Source organism: Nylanderia fulva, unplaced genomic scaffold (assembly GCF_048542155.1).
Source record: "Nylanderia fulva isolate GAGA-0341 unplaced genomic scaffold, ASM4854215v1 Scaffold8, whole genome shotgun sequence".
NCBI lineage: Eukaryota > Metazoa > Arthropoda > Insecta > Hymenoptera > Formicidae > Nylanderia > Nylanderia fulva.
Genome location: NW_028190916.1, coordinates 6,520,001 through 6,536,108, shown reverse-complemented (window position 1 = coordinate 6,536,108; position 16,108 = coordinate 6,520,001). Strand labels below are relative to the sequence as shown.

General features: G+C 23.8%; 3 protein-coding genes and 1 long non-coding RNA gene across 4 annotated transcripts in view; 1 reads left to right on the top strand and 3 right to left on the bottom strand.

Moving 5' to 3' along the window:
• Window positions 1-16,108, top strand: part of spri (Src homology 2 domain-containing protein sprint) — a 152,989-nt gene that overhangs the window by 24,826 nt on the left and 112,055 nt on the right.
• LOC114944336 (venom allergen 2-like) lies at window positions 2,869-8,060 on the bottom strand. The gene is made up of 5 exons (XM_029320231.2): window positions 7,974-8,060; window positions 4,422-4,515; window positions 4,198-4,247; window positions 3,755-3,875; window positions 2,869-3,256 (listed from the first exon to the last, which is right to left on the bottom strand). The coding sequence occupies exons 1-5, from the start codon at window positions 8,004-8,006 to the stop codon at window positions 3,162-3,164; spliced, it is 393 nt and encodes a 130-aa protein (XP_029176064.1). The 5' UTR covers window positions 8,007-8,060; the 3' UTR covers window positions 2,869-3,161.
• On the bottom strand, window positions 9,967-13,768 carry LOC114944334 (uncharacterized). The gene is made up of 5 exons (XM_029320227.2): window positions 13,354-13,768; window positions 12,840-12,939; window positions 11,673-11,716; window positions 11,154-11,274; window positions 9,967-10,329 (listed from the first exon to the last, which is right to left on the bottom strand). Exons 1-5 carry the CDS (start codon window positions 13,384-13,386, stop codon window positions 10,223-10,225), a joined length of 405 nt encoding a protein of 134 aa, XP_029176060.2. The 5' UTR covers window positions 13,387-13,768; the 3' UTR covers window positions 9,967-10,222.
• The window catches only part of LOC114944335 (uncharacterized), a 4,926-nt gene continuing 3,648 nt past the window's right edge, over window positions 14,831-16,108 (bottom strand). Inside the window, exon 4 of the long non-coding RNA XR_014926264.1 lies at window positions 14,831-15,149. This is a non-coding gene — a long non-coding RNA (uncharacterized LOC114944335). The remainder of the gene's footprint in view (window positions 15,150-16,108) is intronic.

Below are 16,108 nucleotides of genomic sequence, written 5' to 3'. Positions count from 1 at the left end.
AATTCTCTAATCATACATATTTTTACAAAGAGTAATGTATTTCTATTTATTGTTACACGAGAAACATGAGACAGAAATGTAATTTTTTTACTTTGATTTTTAAAAATTTGTTATTTTACATACAAATTAAATATCACATTATAAGTCTAAATAAAGATGTTTTTATCAAATTAATTTTTTACGCGTTAAAAATTGAGAGGATTAATTAGAGGATTTAATATAGAAAATTTACAAACGTTTATATATATAGATTATATATTTTACATTATATTACATACGAATTAGGGTGACAGTTCTCACATATTAAGGATCTCCAGTTGGTTTCCACTGAATACGGTGCAACATAGATATTATGTCTGTAATTAATCCCACTGTCAGTAACCGACGTTTGCAACCTGGCTTAACAATCACCTAATTTCCGGCAGCCATCAGCGCCAGTCGTGTTGTTCCACAAAGATGTCATTTGAAGTGAAACAGGGTCGCAATGTCTCCGGCAGCTCTTCGACCCTAGTTATTCTCTACATTATTCATTTAGTGTATATTATACGTTATTATCTTATATTTTCTTTCTTGTTTTCTTTTTGAAATGCAATTTGTTTCAGTCAACTAAAACCAACTATACAAAAAATATAAATAACTCAAATTAATTATAATTATATTGAGTGCCGTAATATGCAATTTTTTATATGTATACTAATGTAATATGCTTAAATATTAATTTTTCAGGTTGAAACAGAAGCGAAAAATATCGCTGTATTTTATTTTATTTTTTTAATAATATATAAATTTTGATTATAGGTATAGATAAATATATATTCTTTCGAAAATTAATACGAAATTCGCTTAGAAGCAAGTTGTAACATTACAATTGATTAAAAATGATTATTGTTAGCGGGATCAGAGGGGAGACCGAAAAGATTAGTATCTAGTAAAGAGGGGCATCTCGAACACGTGCCTGAGGGAATCGTTGTATCTAACTTATAACCTACGATTACAAATCCCTTCATCGAGGGCAACATGTATCATTAGCGTAATGATTATATAAACATTTTTGAAAAGCAGACAGAATCAATAAATTGGATCTCGTCACTCTTTCAGACACTTTTGATGATGATATACAAATTATATAATGTTATTTTGTTTTTAACAAATGTTATTCGGATAATGTTATATATCTGAAAATTGAAAAAAATTAACAAAAAATTCCTTGAAAGAAAAATTTATTTATAATTATAATTTGAATAATTTAAATAACATTCTAAATAATTTAAAAATTAAGAAAAGTATCTATACTTATCTTAAAATTCTAATTATTAATAAAAAGTAATTCTAATTAAATTATATGTGTATATGAAAATCCCATTTTTATTCAATAATATTTAAAATTTTTTACACGAATAAATCTTACTTAAACTAAATTTTTATTTTAAGTTTTCCAAATATTTTTTGTATAAAATAATTGTTATTGAACCGTTAAGTTATTTATATTTTGTTTTCATTCAATTTTACTTTTAAATTAATATAAAAAATAAATTTCTTTAAAAGAGAAAACTTTTTGTACAAATTTTGTGTGTATAACATTTTTTTAAATAAAATTTTTAAAATGTAATTGAATTACTAAGTTATCTAAATTGTGCGTATTTAAAATTTTAGAATAAAAGATTAAGAGAATTTGCAAAGTAATATTTGAATTTAAAAATACGAACATTTATATATATATTGTATATTTTCTCTCTCTCTCTTTCTCTTTCTCTTTTCCCCTTCGATATATCGAAACCATCGATATGTAGGACCCGTCGTCGTTTATGAGGCGTCGCACCATAAAGGGATCCTATGACAATTGAAGTGGAACGATAACGCCAATATCTCATCTTTTACGTTACACTCGCAACTTTATCCTTTCTTTATGTATTACATATATGTGTGTGTACATATATTTGCGTGTGTGTGTGTGTGTGTGCGCGCGCGCGCTATAAGATAAATCATAGAAATGTAACAGCTAAAATATTTTGTGTTCTGTTGAAAATAGAGAAAAATAATATAGAAGAAATGTGAATGATTCAATAAGTACTAGCTTTCCACGAAGTTTTTTTTTGTTAATGCAACCATGCACTAGAATAGTGTAATTACATTTATTTTAAATGGAATCTTTACTACTCACATTAAATTTTCCATACAGATCGATTATATTTAGAATATTTCCCGTAAAAGGATAAAGTAATATAGTTAGAAAACTGTAATGATTTATCAAATATTTTTATTTTTTATGTTATATATTAGATATGAGAATATATGTGTAAGAATGTTTTGTTGTTATATATATATATATATATATACATTACATGCTAATTACTTTGATTTCGTGAATATAAGACCACTTTTTAATTAATTATAATTTTTTTTACTTTTCTCATAAATGAAAAGTATTAAATAATAAGTATTATGTATATATAGAGAAATAAAAGATATATATTTTTATTATTTACAATATCGAAATAGTTTAATTTTTCTGTAATTTTTTAAAACTTACTTTTCTTTGAATATATTTGTCCTTTTACTGTATAAAATATAAAGTTCGGATTTGTGGGAAAATATTTTATACAAGTATTGGTTGCCACAATTTATTTAATTATCTGCGCAGCAAATTAATTACAATTTATCAACAAAAGGCAGCTTGTATATCCAAAATTTCTAAAAAAACGACGCAAAATGAAATATTGAAATTCAAAATTAAATTTTTAATTTTTATGATTGATATTATACAAGAGATTTAAACATTATAAACACATTTCTTTTGTATAGTAAATTTTTTATTATTTTAAATTAATTGTTTTAATTAAAAATATCAAGATATCATAGCTTCAAAAAATAAAGCGCTTTTTAAAGCTGCGTTCCACACAAAGTAACAAAGAAAATTATTAAATATAATAATTTTTGATCTTTTGATTAGCTTTAGAAACAATTTTTATTTAGTTTGTTTTAATATATGTTTATACGAAGTTTTATTTAGGTTGATATATTATAAAATAAAGATTAGATGATAAACATTGCGATAAAATATGATTTCTTTGATATTTTTAGTTAAGAAATTGTCTCAAAATTGATAGAAAAATCTGCCATTTAGACGAAATGTGTTTAATAAAGATCCTATAATTTTTCTTTCAATATTCGTCCATAAGTGCCATTAAGCCGAATGATATTGCACATTGTATGCTTTTAACGGTCTTTATTAAATTGCTTCCTGGAACTTTAAGTCCTGGAAAAGAAGATAATATTTAAAATTTTATTTTGAATTATCATATAATTTTAATTAATACAATACTAATTTATATTATGAGAAAAAATAATAGAAGATTTTTTTATAATTATTTTTACTTTTATATATATATATATATATATATTAAATAAACTTTGGTACGATTAACAAATTTTTTAAATATTATTTTGCATTTCTTGTGTACATCTTGAAAACTAGATATTGTTATGAAAAATTAATATTTTTTGCAATAACATATATGAATTTCTAATTGTTTTCTTCAATTACTGTTTTTAAAATTTTTGAATGCTTAATTTATTTCATATTTTTTATAATTTTTTTCTGTGTTAATCTTTTTCTCTCTTTGAACAAAATAATTAATTTGTAAATTATATATATAAAATTATAAAAATGTGTGTAAACATTGAGTTTGAGTTTGAAGTTGATGCTGAGGCATTAAATTAATTAGTTTTGATTAGTAATATGTATATTGGTTACCTTCATCAATGCATGTGTTACAGATATCTTTGCACTTCTGTATTTTAACCGGATCGGATGAAATAATATCTGCGCAATTTGATAGAACTTTTTCTCTAACGAATTTATTTTTTTCGTCGATCTGAAATATAAATTTAACATTTGTTTTTATACTAAAATATTATACTCTGTTTTCAAGAAGAGAAATTTTCTAAAAATTCTAATGTGATAGTTCAACGAAAACTACGATCATTATTTTTTATCTTCTTATTTACTCTGGGACATTCAAATACTTGAGTTTTATTTGTATAATAATTTTTTTAATAAATACACAATGAGCTAAAATCTTTGGAAATAACGTTAGAATCGTGATTTTGATAACATTTGTTAACGTCAATTTTATTGGAAAAAGGATAGTTTGGTTTTTAAAACAAAATCATAATATTATATATAAATATACATACTCCGCCAACTTTTTTCGCCGCACAGAAAATCAAACCAACATCGCGTCTTCCTAAAATTACAAATTTTATAATACAATTAGAAATGTCAATGTTGAGACAAAATGCTTAAATTTGCAGTTAATATATCTATTTTATAGTTTATTCAGTTTTACCTTCTCTGAATTATCTTTTACAAAGATACAAATATCTGTGTGTAATATTACTATTTGATAATCCATACTCACTCTCATCTCTAGTTTGTATCGGCAATCCTTTTCGACACTCTTGTACATGATCCATGAAAATTTTTCGTAAGGTTAATTCGGCATGAGCGATTGTCTGAAATTCGAAATAATCATATTGAAAAATTTTTTTAAATATACATTTAAAAATTATACTTTAAAAGAGAGTAATATTTTTTCTAAAATTTATAATAAAAATGATTAAAAAATGTGTATATTTTTTATTATTCTGTACGATCAAATTCTTAAAGTTGAAATTTAGTTTGCCAACAAATATGCACGTTATAACATGGTGACTTATTTTAATCCTTTTATGCGATTATGTTCGAGAAAATACTGATTATACAAAAACACACTTTGCTTTAAGCCTCTTTTATTTCGAGAGAAACATACTGTGATTAGCACGGTTTTATGACAAATAAAAGAGTTTTCGGAATTTTTTAAAATATTATTTTAAACATACGAGTAAGTTTTATTTATTTAAATAAGCACTTTTATTTAAAGTAAATTATTTTTTAAATAAAACAACGTATTTCTTACTATACTAAATAATTTGAAAATTAGAATTATGTGAACATTTCGATGTATTTCTCGTAAAATTACGTATTCCAACTTTTAATCTAGTTTTTGAACGATTTTATAATTCAATCAATCCTAAACTATTGGATATGCTTGAGTATATTTTATAAAAATCTAGATAGAAAACATATAATTTTTATAAAAAATGTAGTTTAAATGTTGCAAACGCTTTGAAAAATTACATGTCTTTTGAAACAAAACTATGTTAAATGTTCTCTTCGAAAACAGACTAAAAATCTGAAATATTTGTGTGAATAACTAAGAATTAGATAATATAAGCATGAAGTAATTTTGATAATTTTAATAACTTAATATAGGAATGTTCTTTGAAGATATTTTAATAATAATGAATGATAACTTTTTTTTAAAAAACAATCATTTATAAAAATTTGAAGAACAATAAGAAAAAAATAAAAAAATATAAATTAAACAAAGATTAGTAATAGGCTATAAAGAGCTATAATCTACATTATAAAAAATATATAAATTATTAAAATAGATATTATTTTATTTATTTATAATGTATACTACATGAGATTAACAAAATTATTCAGCGTTTATATGGTTTATAATGTAATGTATATATAAGTAATAAGAAAATAAAATTGAAGATACAAAAAGAACATGGAAATTTTTAATTACTTAAAAATTTTTAATTATTTAAATTATTTACATTATTCAAAAATTTTAAACATATACAGTTGTAAACAAAATCCCAGCATCATTTTCACAAGAGCAGACAAGGGAAACACGACCGTAGCAATGACCAAAGAATTTTATATAGACAAAGTTGAAGAATTATTAAATGACAAAGATAATTATATGACAATCAAAAACAATCCAATAATAAAAATAGAAAAAGACCTTAACAAAAATTTAAAACAATGGTTAAAAAATGAATGGATCACAAAAAAAGACTATTATTGTTTAAGTTCCAGTGATTCAGTGCTTCCTAAAGCATATGGCTTGCCCAAAATTCACAAGGAAAATGTTCCATTCAGAGTAATAGTATCATCGGTCAATACAGCACTACATCATTTAGCTGCATATTTACACAACATTTTAGTGACAAGTTTACCCAAAGGCAAAAGTCATGTTAACAATAGTTTTGAATTGTGCAACGCTTTGTCTGATCTTAAATTAAATAACAATGAAACAATCGTATCTTTGGATGTGATATCGTTGTTCACAAATGTTCCTGTGGACCTTGCAATAGACAGCATAAATAATAGATGGCATTACATTGAAAACCACACATCAATAGACAAAAATGAGTTTGTTAATGTAATTAAATTTATTTTGACTTCAACGTACTTCACATTCAACGAAACGATCTATAAACAAATACATGGAACTCCTATGGGATCGCCTTTATCTCCAATTATTGCTGATATTGTCATGCAAGATATAGAAACTAGGATTCTTGAAACTATAAAGGTTAATATAAGGTTTTACTATCGCTACGTCGATGATATCTTGCTTTGCTTGCCGGAAGATCAAGTCACATATCTAGTAGAAAAATTTAATGATTGTCACGATAGATTAAAATTCACAATAGAAAGAGAGGATAACCGTAGCATAAGTTTTTTAGATATCTCACTCAAAATTATAAATAACATAATATACATAGATTGGTTTCAGAAAAAAACATTTTCGGGTAGAACACTCTCATATCATTCAAATCATCCTATATGCCACAAAAAAAGTGTAATATATAATTTAGTAGACCGGTCAATATTATTATCACATCCCCGTTTTCATAGTAAAAATTTAACATTAATCATAGATATTTTATTGAGCAATAGTTATCCTCTTGATCTCATTTTCTCAGAAATCAATAATAGACTGAAGTTCCTTATTGTTAATAGATTAAACAAAGAAATGACTCAAGATATAAATAACGAAATCATAAATAATGACAATAATAAAAAATTCATAGCGATACCTTATATTGAAAGAATCTCGGAACTAGTAGCATCAGAATTAAAGAAATCAAATATAACAGTAGGATACAGATGTCTAAAGAAATTAAACAGAGTCATAAAAACGCAAAAAGACAGAGATAAGCTCCAAAATAATTCGGGGGTCATATATAAGATTTCGTGTAATAATTGTGATGCTACATATGTAGGACAGACGAAAAGACAATTAGGTACAAGAGTAAATGAACATAAAAATAATATTAGATTAGATTCAGCAAGACACTCGGTGGTTTCTGATCATATTGTAAAATTTACACACAATTTCAATTGGAACGACACAAAAATCCTAGATTATGAAAAGAATTATTATAAAAGGTTGATATCAGAAATGATATATATTAAAGAAGAAAACAACAGTATCAACCTAAAAAAGGACACCGAACGTCTTGACGGTTCTTATTATGATATTCTAAAAAAATTGTCTACGTCATCTTAAAAATTGGGTATATATACAGCGCGCCGACATTGTAAGATACAGATATCGATTTGTTTTTTAAAAAAGTACACATTGTGATTATGTTAAGTAAAAAGAAATAATTTTTTAACAAAGGTGTTATGTTCGTTGACAAAAAAGTAAGTTAATACTATTTATTAAAAATCTAAATGTATTGTAATATTTGAGCGGATATATTAATTTGTTCACAGTGTCGTTACATAATATAACAGCATCTGACGCTCTAACTCATGCCAACAATCATGAATTTTGTACTGCGTTCGTCATATAATCTTATAATTGTTGTATTTATTTATGATGTCGAAATGACTAAATTAATTTTTTAACATATTATTAAGATATTGAGAAAGACTGTCGTACAGTCGAAACGTTTATCGTAACTTTTGTATAGTATGACGTAAATTAATAAACAAAAATTTTTCAATTATTAGCATATAAGCTCGTTAAGTTGGCCTTTTATTATATCACATATATACATTATTATAATTTTTAAAATTTGTCATAAAATGTATAAATTCTATTAATTACAAAAGTACTTACCAATATACAAACAACGAGTAGGAGAGTTTTCATTTTTTTTTGTTTTTACGAATGGATGAGCAAAACGTTAACAATCTTTGCTGTACTGTGAACCATTTGATTCTGTGAGCGGTATTTATATATTGCATAGTCCATCAAGTGGAAAAATTTATTACCCTCTTTTCTTTCGCATTTGTTTACATTGCCGTAAATTCTCTGGCCGATTAAATTTTTGTATGATGATGTAAATTTTTGTATATTTAACATTCATATTCTCAATAATGTTTTCTGCGTTTCTCCCCATTACTCTCCTCACTAATTTGCATGCACGTGTAGAGTACGAATATCTTGATAATAAAAAAAAGTGTCACTTTACGCATGAGTATTTGCAAAATTACATGCTTCTATACACTTCATAAAAGCATTAAAGAAGTTAAATATAGATACGCGTATAAATGAAAATTTTTAAATTAGGTAAGAAATGCAAAAAATTTATTTATTTATGAAACTATTAAAAAAATAAGAAAAATATATTTAATTGGAAAACTCAATTGTATTACAAATTTTGATATTTAAAATTTGATATGTGAAATAATAATTCAAATAAAAAAAAGATAATGTTAAAAAAGCAATTTTTTTTATTTTGAAGGAATGAACAAATCTTTTAATATTTAAAGAAAATATATTAATAATGAAAAAAAATTGAACACGAATTTGTTTCTTAAGACAATTTTTTGTATATTTAAAATTTTTTTTTTAAATTCCTTCAAAAAAATTACATGTTTTATAATTTATTGCATATTATCGATATCTGGCAAATTATATTATTGAATTAACTTGATTAGTACACAAGTCGCTATTATAGATCTCTTAATAATTTTTCTCAGTTTTCGAGGATTTCTAATCAGTTTTTCTGTCATTATTAATGCATTATAATCACAATTTAAAAACTGCATCAACACATTTTTTGTTATATTCAGAAACACGTGATATATGTATTATATAAGTGTTATAAGATTTACATGATATGTGTGTAATATTTTTTATTTGAAATGTATATAGCTTTGTCTGTTGAAGAAAGAGAAAAAAATTTTTCTTATCAGCATAATGTGTATAAAAAGCATGAAGGCAAGATTATATTGAGCATATTATCAATTTACTTCAAATTTTATAGCTTTATCTTGATAATTTTAATATAAATAATTTAAAAACGCAATTATGGACGTATTAATCGATAATTAAAATTTTAATAGCTGTGTACTCTATTTTAATATCCAGATTCTGAATTAAAAAATGTAAGACACTATCTTGACACAAGTGCGTATGTGCGTAAATTGTTAACAAGCCTCTTGTTTAATGCACGTGATTAAATACGATAACGAAATATACGCAGCAGATAAGTATCATAATGTTCGAATATTATGTTTGAATATTATATTTTAGAACATTGTTCTTAACATAATTTGTACAGTTAGTTGGACATTAATTTTATAACTTTTTTATTATTTATTTTTTACTATTTTGCATATATAAATAAATTTATTATTATTATTATATTTTATTATATTTTATATATTTAAAAAAGTGATTTCTGCAAGTAATAAAACGTTTTAATTCGCAAATCTACTTCAGCAAATATTTTAATTTGAATAACATAGATTTTACTATTACAATTTTTATTTTATTTTGTACTTTTATTTTGTATTTGATATCAAAAAACGTAATTAATATTATTATCAATCGTCGATTACTACAATATTAGTTTCTTTTTTTGCATTACTAGGTAAATTATATTTTTTGATTAACATATGTTAAAAATCTTAATACAAATTATAAAACACACTATGAGCAGTTTAATAGCAGTTTGAATATTTGCGTGCATTCAATAAAATTATTAAACCCGTTTTTGAAATTTTTTACAGTAATTACAATATTCACATAGAGATGTGTGTGATATCACACAAGCAAGTGTTTCTTAAAAACTAAATTCTACATAAATAAAGCCAATAATAGATAAAATAGAATTGTCTTTTATTTAATATAAATTTCAGGAATATTTTTTATTTGATTTACTGTACAATTATTATATATTTTATATAATTCTAAATCGGTTAAAATAAGATATTACATTCAAAAGAAACTTGTAACAAGACATGATCTCTCTAAAACTCTAAAGTATGTTATAGTATTTGCTATTCAGATAAATTGCGTTTAACGAAGAATTTTTTATCTATATAAAAGATGTATTGTAGTTTTCGTCTTTCTTATTTCTATTTATCGACAAGATCTAGCGTCTTACAATCTACTACGCATTGTATGAAGAGTTTGATCACATCGGGTTTTTTTAAGCTAATGGCATGCTTAATTACTTCTGCAACTAGAACAAAAAACATTTTATTTTTCTCGAAGTTTTATTACCTTAACGTATATTGTCTTAATATATAGTATTAATACAATAATTGTATAAAAACTATTTAAATTTATAATTTAAGAATGTTAATTGATAACAATTATTTTTATTTTTTGTAGATATTAAATTTTTTAGATATACATATAAATATTTTTTGGGAACACTTAAATAATAGATTTTAGAAGATTTATTTCTACTATATATGTGTATGTATATATACAATATATATATATATATATATATATATATATATATATATATATTAATTTTTAATTATTTCAGTTTTATTCAAATCTTTTATTTTAAAATATTAAAATATTTTAATCTATATTTATTGTTAATTATATTATTATTATTGATAATTATTTTATTGTTAACATTTTTTTTTGCTTTCTGAAAATTAATTTAATAAGTTTTATAAATTTATATAATATTTTAAATTATATTATAATAGATATTGCAATAGATACATATTAAGTTATTTGATGTTAAATCATTAATTTGATTGATTTTGACAGATATAATTATACAGAGTTATTGAGTTATTGAGAGATTACTAATTGTGAAAACACAAAAAACATTTAAATTCGTATCCGGAAGATATAGTAAAAAAATTAATGTTTATTGATTTATTTGTTTTTTTAAGAGATAAAAAAATTAATCTACATGATATATCAATTATCGATACAACATACGAGTATAAAAATAAAAATAATATGCATGTAGTTTATTGATATAATATATGTAATAATAATATTGTAACAATAATTAGCATAATGATTTTCGGTTACCTTTAGCGTCGCAAAAGTAAGTATTAATATTGCACTTGTTTCGGTTTTCTTGATCAGAGACGAGACATACACAAAATTGTAAAGTCTTTGAAAGATTGATCATTTTCTTATCTTTATCGATCTGAAATAAATTTAAAAATCAATTTGAAAATTATAAATTTTTGATGAATATTAACATTCAATTTAATATTTCATAAGATTTCAAAATATTTAACATTTTCTTTTATTTTATAATCTTGACGTAGACATCAAAATTATGAGTAATCTTTAACAAATTTTAGCGGTCGTCTATTGTTCATTCAAAAGTTATTCAAATTTTTACTTGCCAATTTTTTAATAAAAAAAATAAATAATCGCTAAAATCTTTGAAAGGATACATAGAATTAAAAATTATTATAATCTTGGAACGTCAATTTATTGAAAAAAGGGAAATTTAGCTTTCAAAAGTATATATGTATATTGTATATGAACAGCATAAATGTATAATTACATATTTATTATAAAATCAAATGTACGTACTAATCCCCCTTTATCGGCCGCATAATAGAGTTGATTAAACATTTCTGAAATGACAAATTTCGTAATATGTTTAACAATAGTTTGAAATTAAATAACTAAGTTTGCAGATGATTCCTTTCTAAAAAGGCAGGCAAAGTCGATTATCGCGGAAAAGTAGCAATTGTTGCTGCTTTTCCGCGATGCTGACTGGTTGTCTCGATTAACATTGTGTATTATATTAATAACATAAAATAATTCCATCGTGAAAATTAATAGTTTGATAATTGTAAAACAAAAAATAAAAATAATATCAATAATGCGTGCAAAGCGCGCGCTTTTGTGTTGTCTGGTACATAATAAAAATTCAGAAATCAAAATTATATACATAATTAATCATATACATAATAATTATATACATAATTATCATTTCGTTTAATCTAACCGAATATTACGCACGAAAAGCGAAGTTATATTACCTATTCTTTGATAATAAAATTTCAAAAATTGCGACGCATGCATGCAAAAATCATTATTGCAATCAATGCATAAAAATATATTAATTAATTATGCAACGCATAAAAATTTAATATATTTAAATCTTTAACAGAAAATACAAAGAAGAAATAAAATTTTCTACAAGAATCTTTTGTAATCAAATATCTACGTTTTCATTAGATTCGCGCGAGACTTTATACTCCATATATCCATCACGCTGCGCGGTTTGCGCGAAACTGATTCTCGTGCGAGATATCGCGAGCGCGGGTCCGATGGTCATGTGACCAATGGTCACGTGGCCAATAGTCATGTGACCACTGGTCATGTGACCACTGGTCACATGACCATCGGACCCGCGCTCGCGATACTTCGCACGAGAATCAGTTTCGCGCAAACTGCGCACTATAATGGATACGCGAATCTAAAGGAAGTGCAGATATTTTGATCGAAAGAGTCTTATAGAAGATTATATTTTTTGTTTTCTGTTAAAAATTTATATATTAAATGTGTTTATGAATCACGTAATTAAATATATTTCTATGCATGCATTGCAATAATAATTTTATACATGCGTTGCAAATTTTAAGGTTTTTTATTATCAAAGAATATTATAACTTTGCTTTGCGCACATAATTATATTCGATTAAACTAAGAATACTACAACAATAAGCAATATAATAAACAATATTTTACCATCTTCTTCCGGCATTATAGGCGGTCCTTTTTTATATTCTTCCATCCACTGTCTAAATATTGTTCCGTTTATGGAACATATTTCGCCGGCAACTAACGCCTAGAATAAAAAATAATCGATATTATCTTTTAGTACTTTCTCAGAGAATATTTAGATATGACATTTTTAAAAAGAACATTTAAAAATAACATTTTGAAACAAAAATTATCTTTTATTTATAATAAAAAGATCTGAATGATTAAAAATGTATATATTTAAGTCATTCTATATAATTAAACTGTTAAATTTATTGCAACTTTGAATCATTAATAGATATGTCTCGAAGTTCATAATAACTTATTTTAATCTTACATGATATTCGAAAGTATTGATTATTCAGAATTACATTTTGCATTGAACTTGTTTTATTTCAAGAGGGACATACTGCGATTAACATAGTTTTTATATCAAATAAAAAAAACTTTCGGGATTTTTGAAAATCACATCTATTTTTTAAAATAGCTCTGTACTTACCAACATACAAGCTATGAGCACAACAACTTTCATTTTGCTTCTCTTTGAATACTGCCAGACGTGATAATCTGAACTATACTGTAAGTTATTGATATCGTCAGTGATATTTATATGGACCAATCTCTTTATCCTTTTCTCTTTCGCATTTGTTTACACTGTCGCAATTTCTTCTGACAATAAATTAAATTTGTGTATATTAATGTTCATCTACAATTAATGCTCTTAATATTATCTCGCTATTAACTCACTATCTTTTTCACTACTTGCTGATACGCATGCGTAGAGTGAAAATGTCGTCATGATAAATAATGTCACTTTTATATTGTGCACGGAAGAAAAATGTGAAAACTAGAGAAAAAGAATAATGAATAAAAATGCAAATAAGAGATTGTTTGATCTTAGCAAAATCAAGATTAATAGTTAGACTGTATAATTAACTACTCCCAAAATGACGAGCAACAATACATCAACAAATGAGTTTGGTGATCTTTGCAAAATAATTAATGAGAATTTAATTAAAAAAAAAAGTTGTCAATTTAATTGTACTTAATTACTTATTGTAATTGTAATTGTAATTATAATTACTTTATTGTATTGTAATTGTAATGTGCAATAATATAATATATATTTATATAAATTATAATAAGAAATGGAACATCTCTCCCCTGCTATAGCTATAGCTGTACATATGAATGTTGCAATATTTATAATGTTTCTAATTTTTTAATTCTGAATAGATATCATTTATTAGAGAGATAGAGATTTCTTCTGTCATTTGTGTATATACGAAAATATCGAGATAAGGTCTTGTTCAAATTTTCACATCTTTTAATGTAGTTAATTATCTTACAATTATCTTTATTTCGCCATGTTTTCACACATATAAATGCATTTAAAAAATGGGCACGAGCCACAATAATTAGTAATACAAGTTTTAATAGCCGTGCTTATGGTAATACTCGGATTTTGAATTATAGCACGTAATATCACATCATTTGTAAGCATGCGCACATTGTCAAGAAGGCTTTTATTTAAAGCACATATAAACGTGGTAATAAAATATACGCAGCAAATTAGTATCATATAATATCTGAATATAACATTTTAATACATTATATGTTTAGAATAATTTTTATAGCTAGTTGCAATAAAACTTCATACTTATTTATCGGGAATATTAACTTACATTCAAAAACCGGCATTTTTTTAACTCCAAAGACACTCACTTCCAATTCAATCTATTTTTTATAGTTTTGATTTTCGGACTCTGTGCTCTTGGAGTTTTTTTTATCAACATCATCTAAATTACTATATTTCAGTTTTAGCGAATTTAATTGGAACAATTTCTATATAAAATGTGCAGGGTTCTATTTGGACAGAATAATTACAGTGAGTTGTGTAATAAAAGTAATGCTCCCTAAAAACTAAATTCGACCTACAACAATTAATATAAATAATAAAAAATTGTATTAGTCAATTTTAAGTTGCAGGAATATTCTTTATTTGGTATAATTTACAATTGTACAACTTGTACAATTTTAATCTAAATTTCAGTTATAATAATAATACAAAATTTGAAAATTCTAACGAAACATAATCTTTCTAAAGTTTACTACAGTATTTGCTATTCCGTTTAACAGAGAATTCGTATTTATATATCGCAATTTTCTTTATTATTTCTCATTTATCGACCATATCCAATGTTTTACGCTCGACTACGCAAGTACAGAAGTCTGCAGTTTTGTTATGCGGGCTATTGAATAATTGATTCAATGGTTGAATTTGCATGTTTTCAACTAGAAGAAAAAAACATTTAATTATTTCCGAAATTTTATATTATCTTAACGTACAAACAGTACTAATCCAAATTGTAAAGACTACTAAATTTGTAATTTAAGGATATTATACTTGACAATTATTTTTAGATATTAAATTTTTTTACGACTTATATAATTATTTTTCTAGAACATTTGAATAATAATAGATATTGGAAGATATATTTATTTTTATTATAGACATATGTCTGAAATTATATTAATTAATTATTATAATTTATATTAATTAATTATTATAATTTATATTAATTAATTATTATAATTTATATTAATTAATTATTATAATTTATATTAATTAATTATTATAATTTATATTAATTAATTATTATTATCATTATTATTTTCATATAAATTTAAAACAATTTAGCTTGTATAATTTCAAAACATAACTGAAATAATCTAAATAAAGGCCAACTATAAACGAGCTATAATGATTAGATTGTCAATACATTTATTATATTATGGATTAAAACACATACTCAAAATACTTTACATCTGTATACGTTTCGACTGCACGACAGTCTTCTTCAATACAATTATATTTCGCATGTTAATTAATCATTTAGAAGTAACAACATTTGGATATCATAAATTTGAACAAATAAAATTATGTGTTTTAATCCGTAATAGTAAATGTATTGACAACCTAATCATTATAGCTTGTTTGTAGTTGGCTTTTATTTGGATTATTATTATTTTTATTTAATTAGTTATTTTTATTATATTTAATTTATATTGTGTTATTAATTTTTAATTATACTTTATTTTTCTTTATTTACCTTTTATTTTAAAATAAAAATAGATTTTATAAACACTTTGAATTATATTAGAATAGATATAAATAAAGTAATTTAATTATATAATTGATATCGAAGCATTAATTTGATTGATTTCTGAAAATAATTAAAGTTATCGAGAGA

What these genes read in the sequence shown, in the direction of transcription:
- LOC114944336 (XM_029320231.2), bottom strand. Translation starts at nt 8,006, where the DNA reads ATGAAAACTCTCCTACTCGTTGTTTGTATATTG. An exon ending in GATACAAACTAGAGATGAGA is followed by an intron (nt 4,248 to 4,421) that starts GTGAGTATGGAT and finishes TTGTAATTTTAG; the next exon opens with GAAGACGCGATGTTGGTTTG. An exon ending in CGGCGAAAAAAGTTGGCGGA is followed by an intron (nt 3,876 to 4,197) that starts GTATGTATATTT and finishes TTTATATTTCAG; the next exon opens with ATCGACGAAAAAAATAAATT.
- LOC114944334 (XM_029320227.2), bottom strand. Translation starts at nt 13,386, where the DNA reads ATGAAAGTTGTTGTGCTCATAGCTTGTATGTTG. An exon ending in TATAATGCCGGAAGAAGATG is followed by an intron (nt 11,717 to 12,839) that starts GTAAAATATTGT and finishes TTGTCATTTCAG; the next exon opens with AAATGTTTAATCAACTCTAT. An exon ending in CGGCCGATAAAGGGGGATTA is followed by an intron (nt 11,275 to 11,672) that starts GTACGTACATTT and finishes AATTTATTTCAG; the next exon opens with ATCGATAAAGATAAGAAAAT.